This window comes from Suricata suricatta, chromosome 17 (genome assembly GCF_006229205.1).
Source record: "Suricata suricatta isolate VVHF042 chromosome 17, meerkat_22Aug2017_6uvM2_HiC, whole genome shotgun sequence".
NCBI classification, from domain to species: domain Eukaryota; kingdom Metazoa; phylum Chordata; class Mammalia; order Carnivora; family Herpestidae; genus Suricata; species Suricata suricatta.
This window is the reverse complement of record NC_043716.1, coordinates 27,114,632-27,131,038: the sequence shown is the minus strand read 5'-3', so window position 1 is coordinate 27,131,038 and position 16,407 is coordinate 27,114,632. Positions and strand designations below refer to the sequence as shown.

General features: G+C 39.9%; 1 protein-coding gene and 1 pseudogene across 2 annotated transcripts; one reads left to right on the top strand and one right to left on the bottom strand.

The window, feature by feature from the left end:
- Positions 1-4,754: 4,754 nt before the first annotated feature.
- On the bottom strand, positions 4,755-8,513 carry SRSF1 (serine and arginine rich splicing factor 1). Of its 2 annotated transcripts, none has more exons than XM_029927513.1 (4): positions 8,226-8,513; positions 7,628-7,812; positions 7,081-7,253; positions 4,755-6,315 (listed from the first exon to the last, which is right to left on the bottom strand). In XM_029927513.1, exons 1-4 carry the CDS (start codon positions 8,417-8,419, stop codon positions 6,277-6,279), a joined length of 591 nt encoding a protein of 196 aa, XP_029783373.1. In that variant the 5' UTR covers positions 8,420-8,513; the 3' UTR covers positions 4,755-6,276. The 2 variants fall into 2 exon arrangements, with proteins under 2 accessions (XP_029783373.1, XP_029783372.1); XM_029927512.1 differs by lacking the exon at positions 4,755-6,315 and adding an exon at positions 6,626-6,879.
- A 3,390-nt stretch (positions 8,514-11,903) lies between these two features.
- LOC115281861 lies at positions 11,904-12,534 on the top strand (annotated as a pseudogene).
- The last annotated feature ends 3,873 nt before the right edge of the window (positions 12,535-16,407 follow it).

Here is a 16,407-nt window from a genome sequence, read left to right as displayed (position 1 = left end):
TCCAAGCAGGCCACTTTAAGGGCAAGAGATGCAGCCCAGGACTTCCAAGTCCTATTTAAAGACTGTCTTTTGACTCATGCAGCCATCCATTCCTAAGTTTTAAACCTTCATCACTGCCACAACTTGAAAACTTACCCCAAACTTTATGTATTAAGGCTCCCCTAATAGCACCTCAGGACACAATTCTATCATGCCCCTGGCAGTTTACAATTTCCAAGTTCAGCCTTTTTCTTTTACAAAGGCAATTCTGGATTTCCAATTGTACAATTTTCATTTTAGAGTGCCTCTTCACAAGGTCAGCTAAAGAGACCCCGACCCTAACACTGCTAGAATTAAAGACAGGCATAATCAACCTAGACTCCTCTCAGTTCAACCCTGTGCCGAGCCTGCTACTTAGTCAGCAACCACTGTCTGTGGCTACATTTGCTACACAAAATGTTAGTTAAGCAGGCAGGAAGGCAATCTGTGTAAACTTGAGTCTTCTTTCTCTTGGAAAAAAATACTTTTATTTGCTCTTTTAGAAATTGCTCAAAGCATACAAGTTTCTAACATCAATGTTTTAAGGTGAGTGCTCCCATACCCATTTTCTTGAGTAAACTGTATCATCAACTGGACCTAAGACTTAACAGTATTATAGTGAATTTAAACAAGAGGTATGTTTGTATCCTTTACCTTTTTTGCAATATAAGGTTATAGGGAGGGGAATGATGGGAATGACAAATGCTAGAATTTAAGCTTTCTTAATATAAAATGGCATTAAGTAAACATGACAAGAACTATGTTATGTGTACAGACACATTTATGGTCACAAGATACTCTGTGCCTAAACAAGGCCTAGAGAACAGAAAAATGTAAACAGTTAACCTGATGAATAAGCAGAATTTTAAGACACACCAATACTCATTAAGTCTTTCAGTAATGCTGAGAAATAAGACTCCAGAAACCTGTTTCACACCATATAAACAAGCAACAAAGGTCCCTGAATGCCTATTTGTTTTTCCTAGTACGGGACCAATTTTATGCCTACATTGCTTTGTGCACATCTACTCCTGCACCCAATTCTTAGGTTTCTGGCCTTACTGATCTATACCTGTAGGTGTACAAGGGAGGCAGGAAAACAAGCAGATTCACATCTACAGCAGTTTCTCCTAAGTCCCCAAACTTAGACATATTTTTCTTTAGAGGTTCAGTACTAATAAATCTCTTCCAAGACTTAAATGGATCCTTACTCAACAGATGGGAAGGCAAAGGTAAAATTACATTGAGAAAACTAACTCAAAAAAAATCCCACTTAACATTGAAGCTAACAGAGATGAAGGTAGTTGCTTTCCAAATTGTTTTAGGGATAGTTTACAGTAGGGAGAACTTACTGGTTGATTTTGTGTAATAGCTCCCTCTAGTGGCTACATGGTTTTCCCTAGCATTTACTCAAACAGGAGACTGGAACATTAAAAAAAAAAATCTTATTAGCTATCTGGCATCCCTACAAGTGGTTTTGTTCATATTTGGTGAAGAGGAGTATAACATTCTAGAGTAGCTCTCAATTTCCACTATCTCCACATCAGCCACAGGAGTTAAAGACATTTAACGTAACTCCTTTGTGCCTAACAGACACCCAAGATCTGAAGAACTCAAGATCTTAAGTATTGTTTCATCTGTTTTGCACATCTACCTACAACTACAACCTCCTTACACAAAGGCATGTGTAAATTTAAAGTTTCTCTCCCTGATAACCTGGCTTCAGAAACTTACTAATTAAAAAGTTTATTATGAGGTTATTCCTGCCTAAACTAACTTCTACATGACAAAAGATTAATTTACTCCTTTTTTTGTGTGCGCTACAGAAGCATCAAGTGCTTTTATTAACAGAAACATTTCCTCTATTCCTACAAAATCACAACCACCCTTAAGTCTGTTACGTATAGCTTTTGGAGTTATCAAGCATCCTGAGGGATGTCAGGATTACTATTTATTCAATAGACAATCAAGATGAACACAATGAACAGGTGCTTCCTTATAATCTCATTACTTCATGCCAATCCCAGCTTCTCTTACAGGATCAGACTGATCAATGTAAAGTACTGAAGAAAATTATCCCCAAAGAATAAAATGTACCACTACATACACTAGGATGGCAAAATTCTTTCCTTCAGTGGAGTACAACTGTGAATCCACAACAGCAACAGAATATAAAGAAATGTGGGTCACACTTTTTTTCTCGTGGCTGCTTCAGCCTAAAAAGATGGGGAACTTACATCTCAACTAATAAAGGATCCACACTTAACAGGTTTTTCACTCACACGCCACAAATTACACAAGTTTAGCCCCTTTCCTATTAGAGTTCTACAATCTCTTACCCAAACTGGTGGAGGCAAATGTATTTGAAACTCAGAGCCATTTGCACTTTGTAATATTAAAATATGGTATACAGCCTCTGTATCATGTCATACTCTCAGTAAAGCCTATGGCAACTGTGTAACGATATACCAGTATTTCTGCAGAAGACAGTGTAGCCCCAAAAGGTGCAAAATGAAGGAAGGCATCAATTCTGGTCAGGTTTTACATTCAACAAACAATTTCGTTTTCAGTTTTTTGGATAAGAGATAGTGAACCTGTTTTCTGCCTCTGCACTCTCTATACCAGGACAGAACTAAGTGAAACCAAAGGATGGTTATGTGACAAGAGAACTTCGGCCTGATAGCTTCTTTTTAATACTATTTATGATAAATACATACATGTAATTTAATTTGTAATTTCAGTACAACTTCATATACAAAGTGAAAAGACACAAGAAATTCATCTAAACAGAAAACTTGGAAAAAACAAAACAAAACAAAACACATCAGTCCTAATGAGCAAGATGTTCCAAAGATAAAACGGAGAAAGCCAGAATTCTAGAATCAATCATATGCAACTTAAACACTACAATGAGTATCCATGAGAACACTCAAAAACTTAAAGTATAAAACAGGAGAAAAATAATTTTAAATGAAGATAATCTGTTATACAACGTTTTAAAATTAAACAAGTTAAAATAAAATTCAGATCCCAAACAATTAGGAATCAGAAAATGGGTTTCTTACCTTTTGTTTCCAGAAGGATGTGGGCTGAACAGCAAGGTGGGTTATTCAATCTGATGTTATGAAAAATAATTGCTTCTTAGACTGTTTTTCCTTGGTTAGAAAATAACAAACTAATTATAGATTCCCTACACTATTCTAAGGAGACATAACAAATAAGGAGAGAAAAGGGGAACAATTCAGGGCAACTTTTTTAGTTCCAAAAGTGTGACTTTATTCTAATAGCTGCCAAAACAGGAACGGTTTAGGTCTCATTTCCTAAGACTGAAAAACAAAGCCTACACCTCCCCTCACAGCTTGCAGCGGTCTGGGCCAGCACCCTTCTACCTTTCATAAACATGCCATCAAGCTCTCTCTCATCCGCAGTCTATTATGACTTATTTTCCATCTCACTTCAATTCTGAGGTTGGAACTACTACAATTTCTAGTAGAGCATACCTTTCAACTTAGGTTCAATGCACTCAATCTTGAGCAAAGGCATTTCCATCTTGGTCTGGTTTCTAACACATTCAATGAACACATACTAGACTTAAGTCTAGCTCACATTAACCTTCCCAAAATCAGTTGTTTAAAATACTTAAATTTTACACATAAAACAGAAATTGCCAGTTCTAAATAATATCTTTCCACTTCTTGAACACTGTATTTTGAATTCTTAGATAAGAACTAGCAACTTTAAGCTATACCAAGTTCTTTTCTATTAACTTAAAGAATCTCAGTTTGAACTTAAGAACCCTTCCTTTCCTCTCTACATTCCACAAGGTTCATCTAAATGTTTTGGTTGGGTGCCCTTATGCAAAACTCTCTCTCAGGACCCATTTCTCTACTACCAACATTAGGTTTAGTTTTTCTAGGTTTGAAATTATGTCACCTGCATAGCAATCTTAAATTCAGCTTCCAACTCTGATTAGCATCCAAGGCAAATGTTAAGATCTAGTTATTTCTTTTGGGTGCAGAAAATGTGTTTTGATGATTTTGACTAGCTATGAGGAAGTCAAAATTAAAAAATTAGGGACTTTAACTAAAAATCTTCAACTCACTGAAATTTTAGCATGAAGGGACTATGAGAACTAGCAGACTAAGAGATAAATAGCTGCTTTGATAGGTTTTGGATACAGAATAATCTTATGGTTGAGAAGAGTTCACAAGGCAAAATTCTAAAGCCCAGCTTTTTATTAACAATAATTCATTCATAAACAATCAATATTCTAGTGTGTATACACATTTCAAAAAAAAGTAATTTCTAAATGTTACAAGTTCTAAACTGTGAATTGAGCATTTAATACTTACCAATTTTTAAGAGCTTGAGAATCTCCAACACTATCTCCAGCTTAACATTAACTAGTCACTACCCAAATTTTGCACAAAAACCTATGTTGTCTAGATTATCACCAAAAAATAAACATCTATAAATTTTTAATCATTTTTATCAAAGTGAAACTTATCTTTCAGAAACTAGATCACCCCATTTACCATACTATGTACACAATTGCCTTATCTCCCTGAAGACTTTTACAATTAACATTGAGATAGCTAATACCATTTATTAGAGATTACCTTTCAAGAACCTTTAATTTACTAACACATAACACATGAATCAGAATCTTATCAAAGTATTAATGGATAGTCACCCAGTTAAAATTTTACATGAAGAGGAAAAAGGACAACCATGCATAGTTTTTTAAAAAATGTTTATTTTTTTTCAAAGAAAAACGGCAATAGCCAATTGGAAACCTACTTATTCTTCAACTCCAATTTTGTTCTTTAAATTTAGAAGTGACTTACTGATTTACTATTTTAAACAAACCCCCCCTTTCCCCTTTAAATGTTTACCATCTACTCGTGCTGAATCCTTCCAAGGAGATTGCTCCAGCGTATTATCTCCAGGTCCTCGCTTTGCTCCTTTTACCAAAAAATGCAAAACACAATTCCATCGTGCATCTTAAGGGCTCCAATCGTCAAAAATAGGAAAAAAAAAATCTTTGGAATAGCCAATTAAGTTGAATAAAAAAAAAAAAAATCCACACGAATGCGGTTTGGTTGGGGCAGGAATCCACTCCTATGTTCCTGGTAATCTGATCCCGCTCCATGAATCCTTGTAATTCATCCTCCCTATCCTATCCACATTATGATTTGAATCCAATGATCCAGCTCCAAGGATTGGGATCCAGTGAGCCCTCTCCAATCCAAACCTTTATAACCAGCAAAACCAAAAAAGAGGAGGCAAAATGTTAGATACTGTAATCAAAAAAGGTTTCTGGGGAATGATGAGTTATGTCTGTCATCAGTTTAACAGATGTACATCAATAACTATCAAATTCCCCAAAACAAGTTTCTGAATGGTGTTCAGATAAATTTTAGAAACTTAATCATCATAGAGACTAATTGGAAGAAGCATTTTATATTTACAGTTCAACTGATAATGCCAACACTTGTTACTGTACAGCGTATTACAGGTTTTGTGGTTGCAAAAAGTTATGTAGTTGAGAAGTTTACTGGTATTGCTACCCACCCTAAATCTAAACTAAACCTAATGCTCCCATCTGCAATTTAATTTTCAAATTAACGTGTTTTAAACATGAGTCAATTATGAATATTAGTTAAAAGGGGAGGTGAGACTTAAAAAGTATTCCCAACTAGATTATCTACACCAATATATCGGAATTCTCCATTTTGCTTTCATTTTGTCTTTAAAAAAATGAAATAGCAACGCTATATCAGTCACACAGAGGACATGCAGATTTAGCAGTATTGATATTATACTCTATCTGGTTGGAATTAAAGACACCCTGTACCCACATGTACACCAACAGCAGGTCACACATTAACAGTTGTAACTAAGCACTGTGACAAATTAGCCAGTTCTTCCCACATTAGTCCCTATTAAAACAAAAAAGGGGGGGAAGGGAGCAAAATAAATTGTTACAAAATGGGCAATGTAACATTGGCCACAATTGCCAAGGTTTAAAGAGCAAAGCAATTGTAGCTAAAGATAACTGCATAAGATGTTTGCAAGTGTTTTAAGATAGATGTATATAATCACTTTAAACCCTTGCCTCTTAGTATAAGGTCAATACTGCCAATTTCATCTGTGACAATAGCACTTGGAGTCATACCATTGCCTCCATTATTGATCTGATCCTCCTCAATCCTCCTTTTGACAATCCTAAAATGATTGAAATGTGCTCCACAATCCTTAATCCAAAGCATTCTTAATCCATCTCTTCAGATATGTCTACAGAAAGACACATGAAAAGCAAGATAAACATAAGAACTTCCCCAGGTAAGGTAACCACAAACACCCCCCAACATCCCCAGTTCACACAAACCAGAGCAAAATAGACATTTACACAGTATCACAGTCTGAAGAGCATGGAGAGTTAACTAAATTTAAACAATCCTGTCTATGACATCACTTAAAATACATTTTATCAGACATGAGGGGAATGTAGATGTTAGGAGCAAAGGGATATTACACAAGAATGCAATTCAACACTTTAGCCCATTCTGAACAAAACAGTTTGAATTAAAAAATGAAAAGATTGTACTGAGTAAAGGAAAACTGTATACAACATGGGTTCTACAAAAAGTGTCACCAATCATCTTATGTACGAGAGCGAGATCTGCTATGACGGGGAGAATAGCGTGGTGATCCTCTGCTTCTCCTTGGGGAATAACTGCGACTCCTGCTGTTGCTTCTGCTACGGCTTCTGCTACGACTACGGCTTCGAGATCGTGATCTTCCATAACTTGGACTTCTGGGCCCATCAACTTTAACCCGGATGTAGGCAGTTTCTCCCTATTGAATAGACAGAACTTTCGATTGAAAGATCTAAGCTTTCACCTGTCTTCAGGCATGCTGAACGAATAAAACGTAACTACAACCAGATATCTGGTACTTTACTTGGACACCCTTGCCTGAATCTTACCTTCACAGTCCACTGTTAAGACCACTGTATCCAATTCTGGCCAAAGAAAAGAGTAAGTGTAAAAAACCTACCTCATGAGATCTAAACTTAGTGTTATCCAGTTTTCGAACTGCATAGGTCATATCTTCTTTCCGTACAAACTCCACGACACCAGTGCCATCTCGGTAAACATCAGCATAACATACATCACCTGCTTCACGCATGTGATCCTTTAGATCCTGCCAGCTTCCACTTGGAGGCAGTCCTAAAAAAGTATTTTTTTCAATACCAATCACCCTACATTACACATAAAACTTAAAATTTGTACTAGAACAAAGACTACTCTAAAATTAATGATCTGACTTAAGATCCTAGGTTAAGAGCTGTTAAGATCCTGGAATCAGAGTCCAAAAGTATTAGTGAAGTAAGGATTTTCATAGTCTAGGTATCCAACCGATGAGTAACTACGTGATAACAGGTGTACCTCCACCACAGTGATCCTTGTTTACTAAGTTTACCCGAGAAACTAGTCTAACACCTACCACAAAAACTTGTCATTTGTCAACACTGATCACGCAAGGAAAAACTTAAAAGGGTGTTCTGTCTCTTCTCAACAACCCGCACCAACAGTAAACTCACCTGAGACAACCACTCTGTTTTCAGAACGCCTGGATGGGGGGCCATAGCGGCCTCGGGGAGCTCCGCCACCGCCACCCCCGCCGCCGCCTCGGCCTGTGCCACGGCCGCTTCGAGGAAACTCCACCCGCAGACGGTATCCATCGTAATCATAGCCGTCGCGACCATATACCGCGTCTTCCGCGTCTCTGCGTGATCACAGAAAGCAAAAGGCGTTAAGAGAAAGGACCGGGAGGGGCAGCTAACTCAGTCTGGAACTAGCGGCCCCCCGCACATGCGCACCCAGCGTGGAAGAGCCCACATGCGCTGCATAATAGGAATGGCCCCTCCCCCACCCAGAAGCACACCAGGTTCCCCACCACTACACCAGCCCTCAGCGCCTCAGTTTCCCGCTCAGAGACCGACAGTCCGCTCTGGGGACGTCCGTGGTGGGCCCAGTCACCAGAGAAGCCACGGCGACTCGGCTCCTTACTCGACTCCTGCATGGACGACATCGTCTTACCCCCAACCTAAGAGCCCACCTCCCCATTCTTTGTATCAAGGCCCTCCCCAACTACTCCCAACTTATTGCCTCAAGGCCGCAAGCCCCGGACCGCCTCACCGAGGGTCCTCGAACTCAACGAAGGCGAAGGGCGGTCCTCCGCGGCGATTCTTGAGATCGATGTCGCGGATAGCACCGTATTTGTAGAACACGTCCTCAATGTCCTTGGTTCGGATGTCTGGAGGTAAGTTACCCACGTAGATGCGGCAATCGTTGTTCCCTGCCGGGCCACGAATCACACCACCTCCCGACATGGCGGCGACGAAAAGCGCGGACTCGAGAACAGGCCTTCCCACTAAGCCTAGCGCACGGCAGAGCGAGCCCGCAGCGACACCACGTCTCCCGCGGCCCCTCCAAAATGGCGCCTTTATCAGCTCGGCGCATGGATATGGGGGGGAGGGAGGAAGAGAAGCGGATGGAAGCAGCTTTTCGATCTCAGTACGCACGCGCAAGAGCGTAACGGGCTCTGCGAGAGGAACGCTCACGCACGCGCGACGTCACCCTCCGCGCCAAGGGAGAAAAAAGTTCCCCGCGTTCCCGATTTGCGGAGTGGTTTGCTAGTGAAGTGACCAGTCGTTTGGTAAAAATTAAACACAGACCCATCGTTAAATGGGTTACTAGTCCCTGACGAGTCTTAAAGGATTGCCAGTCGTCCCAGGAACGAGTCCCTTTTAAAAACAAGTCCGCGCCTTGAAAGGATTTTGGTGAAACCTAGCCTTGAGCCTTGTCCCACAATGCTCTGCGCCGTTAACGGCCTTTGGCGGGAAAGACTGCCGGGGGCGGCGTTATAGGGGGAGGGACCTGGCCGTTGCTCCGGAAACGCGGACTTTCTCGGTCCAGGAAACCCCTGCTTGTGATTCAAGCTTGTGATTGAATGAGGAGCTAAGGCGTGACTTTGTATTCCCGCCCCTTCTCCTGCGTCCTGGCGGTGAGCAGCTTAGACGAGGGTCTAGTTCAGGGCAACCCAGCTTAGACTCCTTGGTAAACACTTCACACTAAGTACCGTTCCATCATTGGTTTAAAACTTAACTTTGTATAGCTCAATGCAACACACCTTGACGTAGTAGCGGTGGTTTGAGCTGTATTCAGTCAAGCAGGATTCAGCCCTCAGCTTAATTGCCTAGCCCTACCACAGAGGCGAGGTCCAGTGAAGGTTTAAAGAGCGATGGGCCTGTTATGTATCCAACCCTTTGAAAGAACGAGAAAAGCAGGTGTGTGTTTGCAGAATCCTGAAAGTTTGTTCCCTTTTCTGAACTCCTTCTGGGCCTCTCAGGTACTATAAGCGAGCAAAATGGATGCGTGAGAACTGACCACTGGAGACCATAGTTGTTCAGGACTGAGCCCACCTGCATGCTGGCCCAGCATGTAAAAAAGAACTTTTTACATTTTTTAGAGAGACCTCTGAAATCTGGGTTTTTATGTGAAGTGTTGGGATTTTAAAGTACTAGTAATGAATTCAATTTTTAAGAAAACCCTTAAGTCATAGATACGCTAAACCATCCGCACCCTGTGTTTAAGGGTGATTTTCTTCATGCTCTTCATTTGTTTGCAACAGTCCCCAAGGATGTGAAGCAGTTTACAGAGATATCGTAAAACAGTATTAAAATTGGACCAAAAACTCAGGGCGAATGGGAAAATAAGGGGGAAAGGATTAAGGTGAAGTCTGGGTGAGGTTACTACACAAAATGCCTGCTTCCGGTCAGTTCCTAAAGAATGGACTGCAGGTTTGACTCCGCTCATTCCGGAAGTCATGGTAAAGAAGCGAACACAAGCATATTCAAATATCTAAATACCCTTGAAATTAAAAGATAAATGGGTCTTTTAGGAGAATGGCGTGTTTCCTTAGTTCTGAAAGTTCACTGAGTGCATTTTACAAATGTCTGAGTGATCCCAAAATACAAATTCAATTTGATCCCCTACAGATCCACAGAGGATCTTTGGTTGTGCTTGAACTCTCTGTGATGGTTTCCAAAATTATGTGTATATGTGCATGTACTTTTTCTTCCAAGGGGATTTGAGATTGTAATCAGATTCTTAAAGGGGTGTCTAGATTCCCAATGGGAAAAAAACCTCTGAAAGTTTTATAGGGAAGGGCAGATTGTCTATCTTTCAGACCATTCTTTACTAATTATCCTTCAAAGATTTTTTGAAACTGAGCTTTTAATTAAAAAAAAAAAAAAAACAGAGGGGCGCCTGGGTGGTTCAGTTGGTTAGGCGCCTAGCTTTGGCTCAGGTCATGATCTCAGGATTGGGTTTGAGCTCCGTGTCGGGCTCTGTGCTGACAGCTCAGAGCCTGGAGCCCGCTTCGGATTCTGTATCTCCCTCTCTCTCTGACCCTCCCCTGCTCGCGCTGTCTCTGTTTCTCAAAAATAAATAAAAAACATTAAAAAAAAAAAAGAACCTGATAATTTTTAAAATGACAAGCTGGGGTACCTGGGCAGCTCAGTCGGTTGAGCGTCTGACTTCTGCCCAGGTCATGATCTCACAGTTCGTGGGTTTGGGCCCCGCATCAGGCTCTGTGCTGACAGCTAGCTCAGAGCCTGAAGCCTACTTCAGATTCTGTGTGTCCCTCTCTCTCTGCCCCTCTCCTGCTCATGATCTGTCTCTCAAAAATAAGTGTTAAAAAAAATTTTTTTTAATGAGAAGCTGACAAAAAAAAAACAACCCAAAATACTGTTTCAACAAATTGATTCAGTTTCTAGCCCTGTCCTATTCAGTTAGCAGAAGAGATGAGGTTTTTTTTCTTAAGTTGCAGGCATATTATGTATTGATTGTTTCATTCAAGTAGTTATTTAGTGAGCACACTTTATGTTATTTTATACATCCACTTAAGAATTATTCAGTTTCATCTGTTGAATGTTAAGTTATTGATAACAAGTGATTTAAACGTAGGTGCTTCTAATTTCAAGGCATGTTTGTTCCAGATAAATAAGAAAATTGGGAATTTGCTTTGATTTATTCTTGTCCAATTTAATGCAGTCATTTCTGATTTTGTTCAGTTCGGGAATACAAGTAGGATTTAACATAGAGTGAAAAGGACATTCTTGTTCCTCCCTTGGATCCTTTTATTATATTTGAATGTAACCAAATTATTGATTCTGGGGTCCATGATGATTTCAGGATATAGCAGGAAAAGTCTGTCCGTTTATCAAGATCTCCCAGGATGACATGAGTTTGGTGATTATTACAGTTCAGGATGTGATTATAATATCAGTGACCCAGCAATGATTAACATATTTTAGTCCACGAGAGCAAAAAACAAGAAAATAAACCAAGCCATATGTTCATTTGTTGGGGGCAGATACATTTTTGGTAACCAGGATGCTCAAATTGTATAAACCAAAGGCAACTGTTTTTGCAGGTCTGGGAAGCAAATCAGACAGTTGCTCAGTAAATGAGGAATCAAAGCAAAATGAGGGGAGTTGTTTTGAGAGATTTCATTCAGACAACGGCAAAACCTAAAAAAATGATCCCTGCTCCACCTCAGAGTATACCTTCAAAGACAGGAAAACTCATACCCTCTGGATTTTATGGGTCTGTTCCCTGGACAGTGCTGGGTAAAGATCAGCAATTCTATTTCTGTAGGCTAATCTGCAAGACTTTGTCAAAACAGTATACTAGACAGTGATTAGATTTCTGCTGCCCAAATAACAGCCATTTCTACCTTGCCTCCTGAGATCACATCCTTGTTTGTTTGTTTGTTTGTTTGTTTTTAAGTAGCCTTCATGCCCAGTGTGGAGCCCAGTGTAGGGCTTGACCTCAGGACCCTGATCATGGTCTGAGCTGAGGTCCAGAATTGGGCCACCCACCCTTTCACAAAGATGGTGCCGCAGGTGAAGAAGGAAGCCCCTGCCCCTGCCAAAGCCAAAGCCAAAGCAAAGGCTTTGAAGGCCAAGAAAGAGGTACTGAAAGGCATCCATAATTATTAAAAAAAAAAAAAAAAAAAAGATCCGCAGGTCACCTACATTCCGACGGCCCAAGACACTGCACTGCGTCTCCGAAGGCAGCCCAGACATCCTCCAAAGAGCGCCTCCAGGAGAAACAAGCTTGACCACTGTGCCATCAAGTTCCCACTGACAACTGAGTCAGCCATGAGGAAAATAGAAGACAACAACACTATTGTGTTCATTGTGGATGTCAAGGTCAAAAGCACCAGGTCAAACAGGCTGTGAAGAAGCTCTATGACATTGACGTGGCCAAAGTCAACACTCTGATCAGGCCCGATGGAGAAAAGAAAGCATATGTTCGACTGGCTCCTGATTACGATGCTTTGGATGCTGCCAACAAGATTGGGATCATCTAAACGCGTCCAGCTGGCTAAATCTAAATATACTTTTTTTTCACCAAAAAAAAAAAAAAAAAAAAAAAAGGAATTGGGCCACTCAGGCACCTCTATCTTCATCTAAATTAGTGGTTCAGAGTATTTGTAAATTCCTCACTTACACATTCACTGGCAGTTTTATGGATTCCTCCCACAACTAGCTAATTTATTAAGTACAGATTTTATTAGCTTAATTCAGAAGCTGCCTTATTTTCAGCACTGTTGCTGTTTATGAAAAGTTACTTCCTCAAAAAATTTTAAAGCCATTTGATTCAATTTAGTAAGTATATACTGGTGCCAGCAATATATTTTATCCTGGAAATAATTACTTGAGGGGGGGGGAAAGAAAGAAATTCAAAGAGTTAATTACCACAAAAGTTGAAATCACAAGACCCTCATTTTCAGTGATTTGCCAAACACTTAAATCTCTACATCTGTGGTGATAGTGATGAAACCCTAAAAATCATTGAATTATACACAAAGCAAATGAATTGTATATAGTATGTAAGTTATCACTCAATAATTTTTTTTTTAATGACTGGGGAAAAGTAGTTAGAAAAGCAGCAAAATCACTCATTAGTACCATTTCTCTAATGGCATTATTGGAGTTTGGGAGTGTTTTAGAGTAATTTGCACTGAAATACGGCTCTCTGACTCTGGAAATCCCGTTTTCCATAGCCATGTGTCAATCCCTAATGTCTTCCTTGGGGATAACCGTTATTTTTCCTGGGCAAAGAGACACAAAGATTAGGAGCACTTGATTCTGCTGTGTACAGGAGTTCCCTCCAGGAACAGTTCATTTGCATGACTCTATTCACTTGTTCTGCTTGTTTTAGTGATAAAAATAGTCTCAGAAAAAGGAAGAAATCATATATATCTTTTTATTTCATTTGTATTTGTCTCTCCTCTAATAAACTATATTGAAGACAGGTTTCTACTATTCCTATCAGTAAAATCTCTGTTAAAATGAATATTATTGACTATTTACTGACTGCTTTCTGAAAGAGGTGGGGCATTAGATGAGCAGAATGTTGTTTCTATGGAAACCTCATCATGTTGCTACTAGTGGATAGACACAATGGGTACAAGGATTATTTTTCATTTCACAGCATAATAATGATGGCCACTTTATAGGCCCAAATAAGTCATCTAATAATATAGTCATGGAAATGTTTTTTAAAAACAATTTTTAACATTTATTTTTTATTATTTTTGAGAGACAGAGCACAAGCTGGGGAGGGGAAGAGAGAGAGGGAGACAGAATTTGAAGCAGGCTCCAGGCTCTGAGCTGTCAGCACAGGGCCCAACAGGGGCTCAAACTCATGAGCCACGAGATCGTGACCTGAGCCAAAGTCAAGCGCTTAACCGATTGAGCCACCCAGGCGCCCCTTGATAATCTTTATTTCAGGACTGCCTTCCCTTATATTTTGATTCTTCTTGTTTTGTTTTTCGCTAATTCTTCCCATCTTCATTGTTCCATTATTAATAACAGTAGAATATGATTTTGCCAGAAAACAGCTCTTAAAATTATCTGTTAGAAAGGTTTATTTTCACCATGTCTTCTTCCTATTATTACTCCTTCTTCCTGCTTAGTTTTTTCTCTAAAAATTAAAATTCTATTCATGTTGTACATTGGAGTAATTGGCTCTTTAAGGACTTTTGTTTAAAAATATGGCAGAAGGACACCAGGCTTGCTCAGTTGGTAGAGCATGCAATTCTTGATTTGGGGATTGTGAGTTTGAGCTCCATGTTGGATGCAGAGATTACTTAAAAATAAAATCTTTAGGGGCACCTGGGTGACTCAGTTGGTTAAGCATCCTGCTCTTGATTATCACTCAGTTCAGGTCATGATCTATCTCATGGCTCATGGGTTCAAGCCCCATGTCTGTGCTGATGGCGCTGAGCCTGCTTGGGATTCTCTCTCCCTCTCTCTCTACCCCTCTCCCTACTCACCCACTCTCAAAATAAATAAACATTAAAAAAGTTTTAAAAAATGTCAGATATGGTTTATTTGCTAGAAAGGCTACCCTTTTATGACAAGTCTTATAGTGTGCAGCCTATGTAAGTATTAGCTATGATTATTATTAGTAGTAATGGTATTATATATTAATAATATATGTATTAGAAATGGTTTCTTTTTAAAATTTCTTTTACATATTAGAGAGAGGAGAGAGCGGGAGTTGGGGAGGGGTAGAGAGAGGGAGATGCAGAATCTGAAGCAGGCGCTAGGCTCTCAGCTGTCACCACAGACCCAACGTGGGACTTGAACTCACAAACCACAAGATTATGATGTAAGCTAATGTTTAACTGAGTCACCCTGGTGTCCCAAAATGTATCTTTAAAAAAAATGTTTATTTATTTTTGAGAGAGACAGAGCACCTAAGGGGAGGAACAGAGAGAGAGAAGGAGACACAGAATCTGAAGTGGGCTCCAGGCTCCAAGAGGTCAGCATAGAACCTGATGTGGGGCTCAAACCCTTGAACCAGGAGGAGATCATAACCTGAGCTGAAGTTGGATGCTTAACTGACTGAGCCATCCAGGTGCCCTGAAATAATTTCAATAAAATTTTTTATTTGAAGTTTTGAGAGTGTGACTACTTTTTTCTTTATTTTAAAAGATTTAGTTTTAAAAGTTTTAAAAGATACCTCAGATTAGCCAAAAACTTTTAAAATTACTTTTCTAGACTTGCAGAGTGGAGTAGTTGCAACATAGACTACATGGCACACAAGTGTAAAATATTTACTCTGTGGTTCTTTCCAGAAAAAGTTTGCCAACCTCTGACCGAGAGGAAAAATAACCTGCTTTTGTGATTTTTGTTTTTTACTTAAACCTAATTCAAAAATTCAGTTTTGTCATGGTCTGTCTCGCTCTCTAGTGTTTTTTTGTCATGGGTAATATCTTACATTGTTAATATTTGTAAACATAAGTAATACACTTCTCAAGCGACACATTGTTTACACATACTTCATCAGCCATTACTACAGTTTAGTGATCGGGTACCAAGACCTGGTGGACAGCAGCTGCCCTGCCACTGAACTAGCTGCGATGAGGAGGCGCCGCTCTGCTCCGTCGGGCTGTGCTCTTTGTGGTCTAGTTGACTCAGACTCGCCAGTGCGAGAGCGCAGGTCTTTGTAACCATTCTTGCGCTGAAGTAATGTGGCACGCAGAGCTCATAACAGGCTTTGTTCTGAATAAATATCTGTTAATGTCCACTTGCTGTGGAATATGCAGATAAAATTTCTAAAAGGTGCAGATCGTGTTCTAGAGTTCTAGGACCCCCCCTCCCCCAGCGTTTAGGCTGGTGTTGGTAGCCCTGTGCTGGACCTCTCGGTAGCCTACAGTCTAGACCGAGGCCCATGGGGCTCCTCCTTGTCCGGCTCCCACCTGCTTCCGTGTGTCCAGGAGCCACTCTGCCTCCCCAGCTGTGATTTCCTCCGAGTTACTGTCCCCTCTTTGTAGAATCCAGACTCCAGGGGAGAAAAATTATTTCCCTTGGGATCTATATATATAAGACGATTGAGAAGGAGAATGTTTGCCTTTAGGGGAACTTTTTCTCTTTTCTGCAGAAATATAACCTCTTACTCCAACTCCACCAGAACAGTTTCATCAGGTCATGATGGGTGCCACTGATGTATTTTCTCAAGTCTGGATTGTTCACAGTTTAAACCACATGGAGGACACTCTCGGTACATAGGCAGGGATGAACCTTGCCAGCCCTGCATAGTCCAGTACGTTTCCCCTTTTCCAGTTCCTCTAATAAGAGATGAAAAACAGGTCTCAATAGCCTTTTGTTTTTGTTTGTTTTCACTTAATATCCTTATAACTATTTGGATTTTTTTTTGGGTAACTTTATTTTTTATTTTTATTTTTTTTAGAATATAACACTTTTTTTAACATATGCAATTATTTTCCATCATTTAC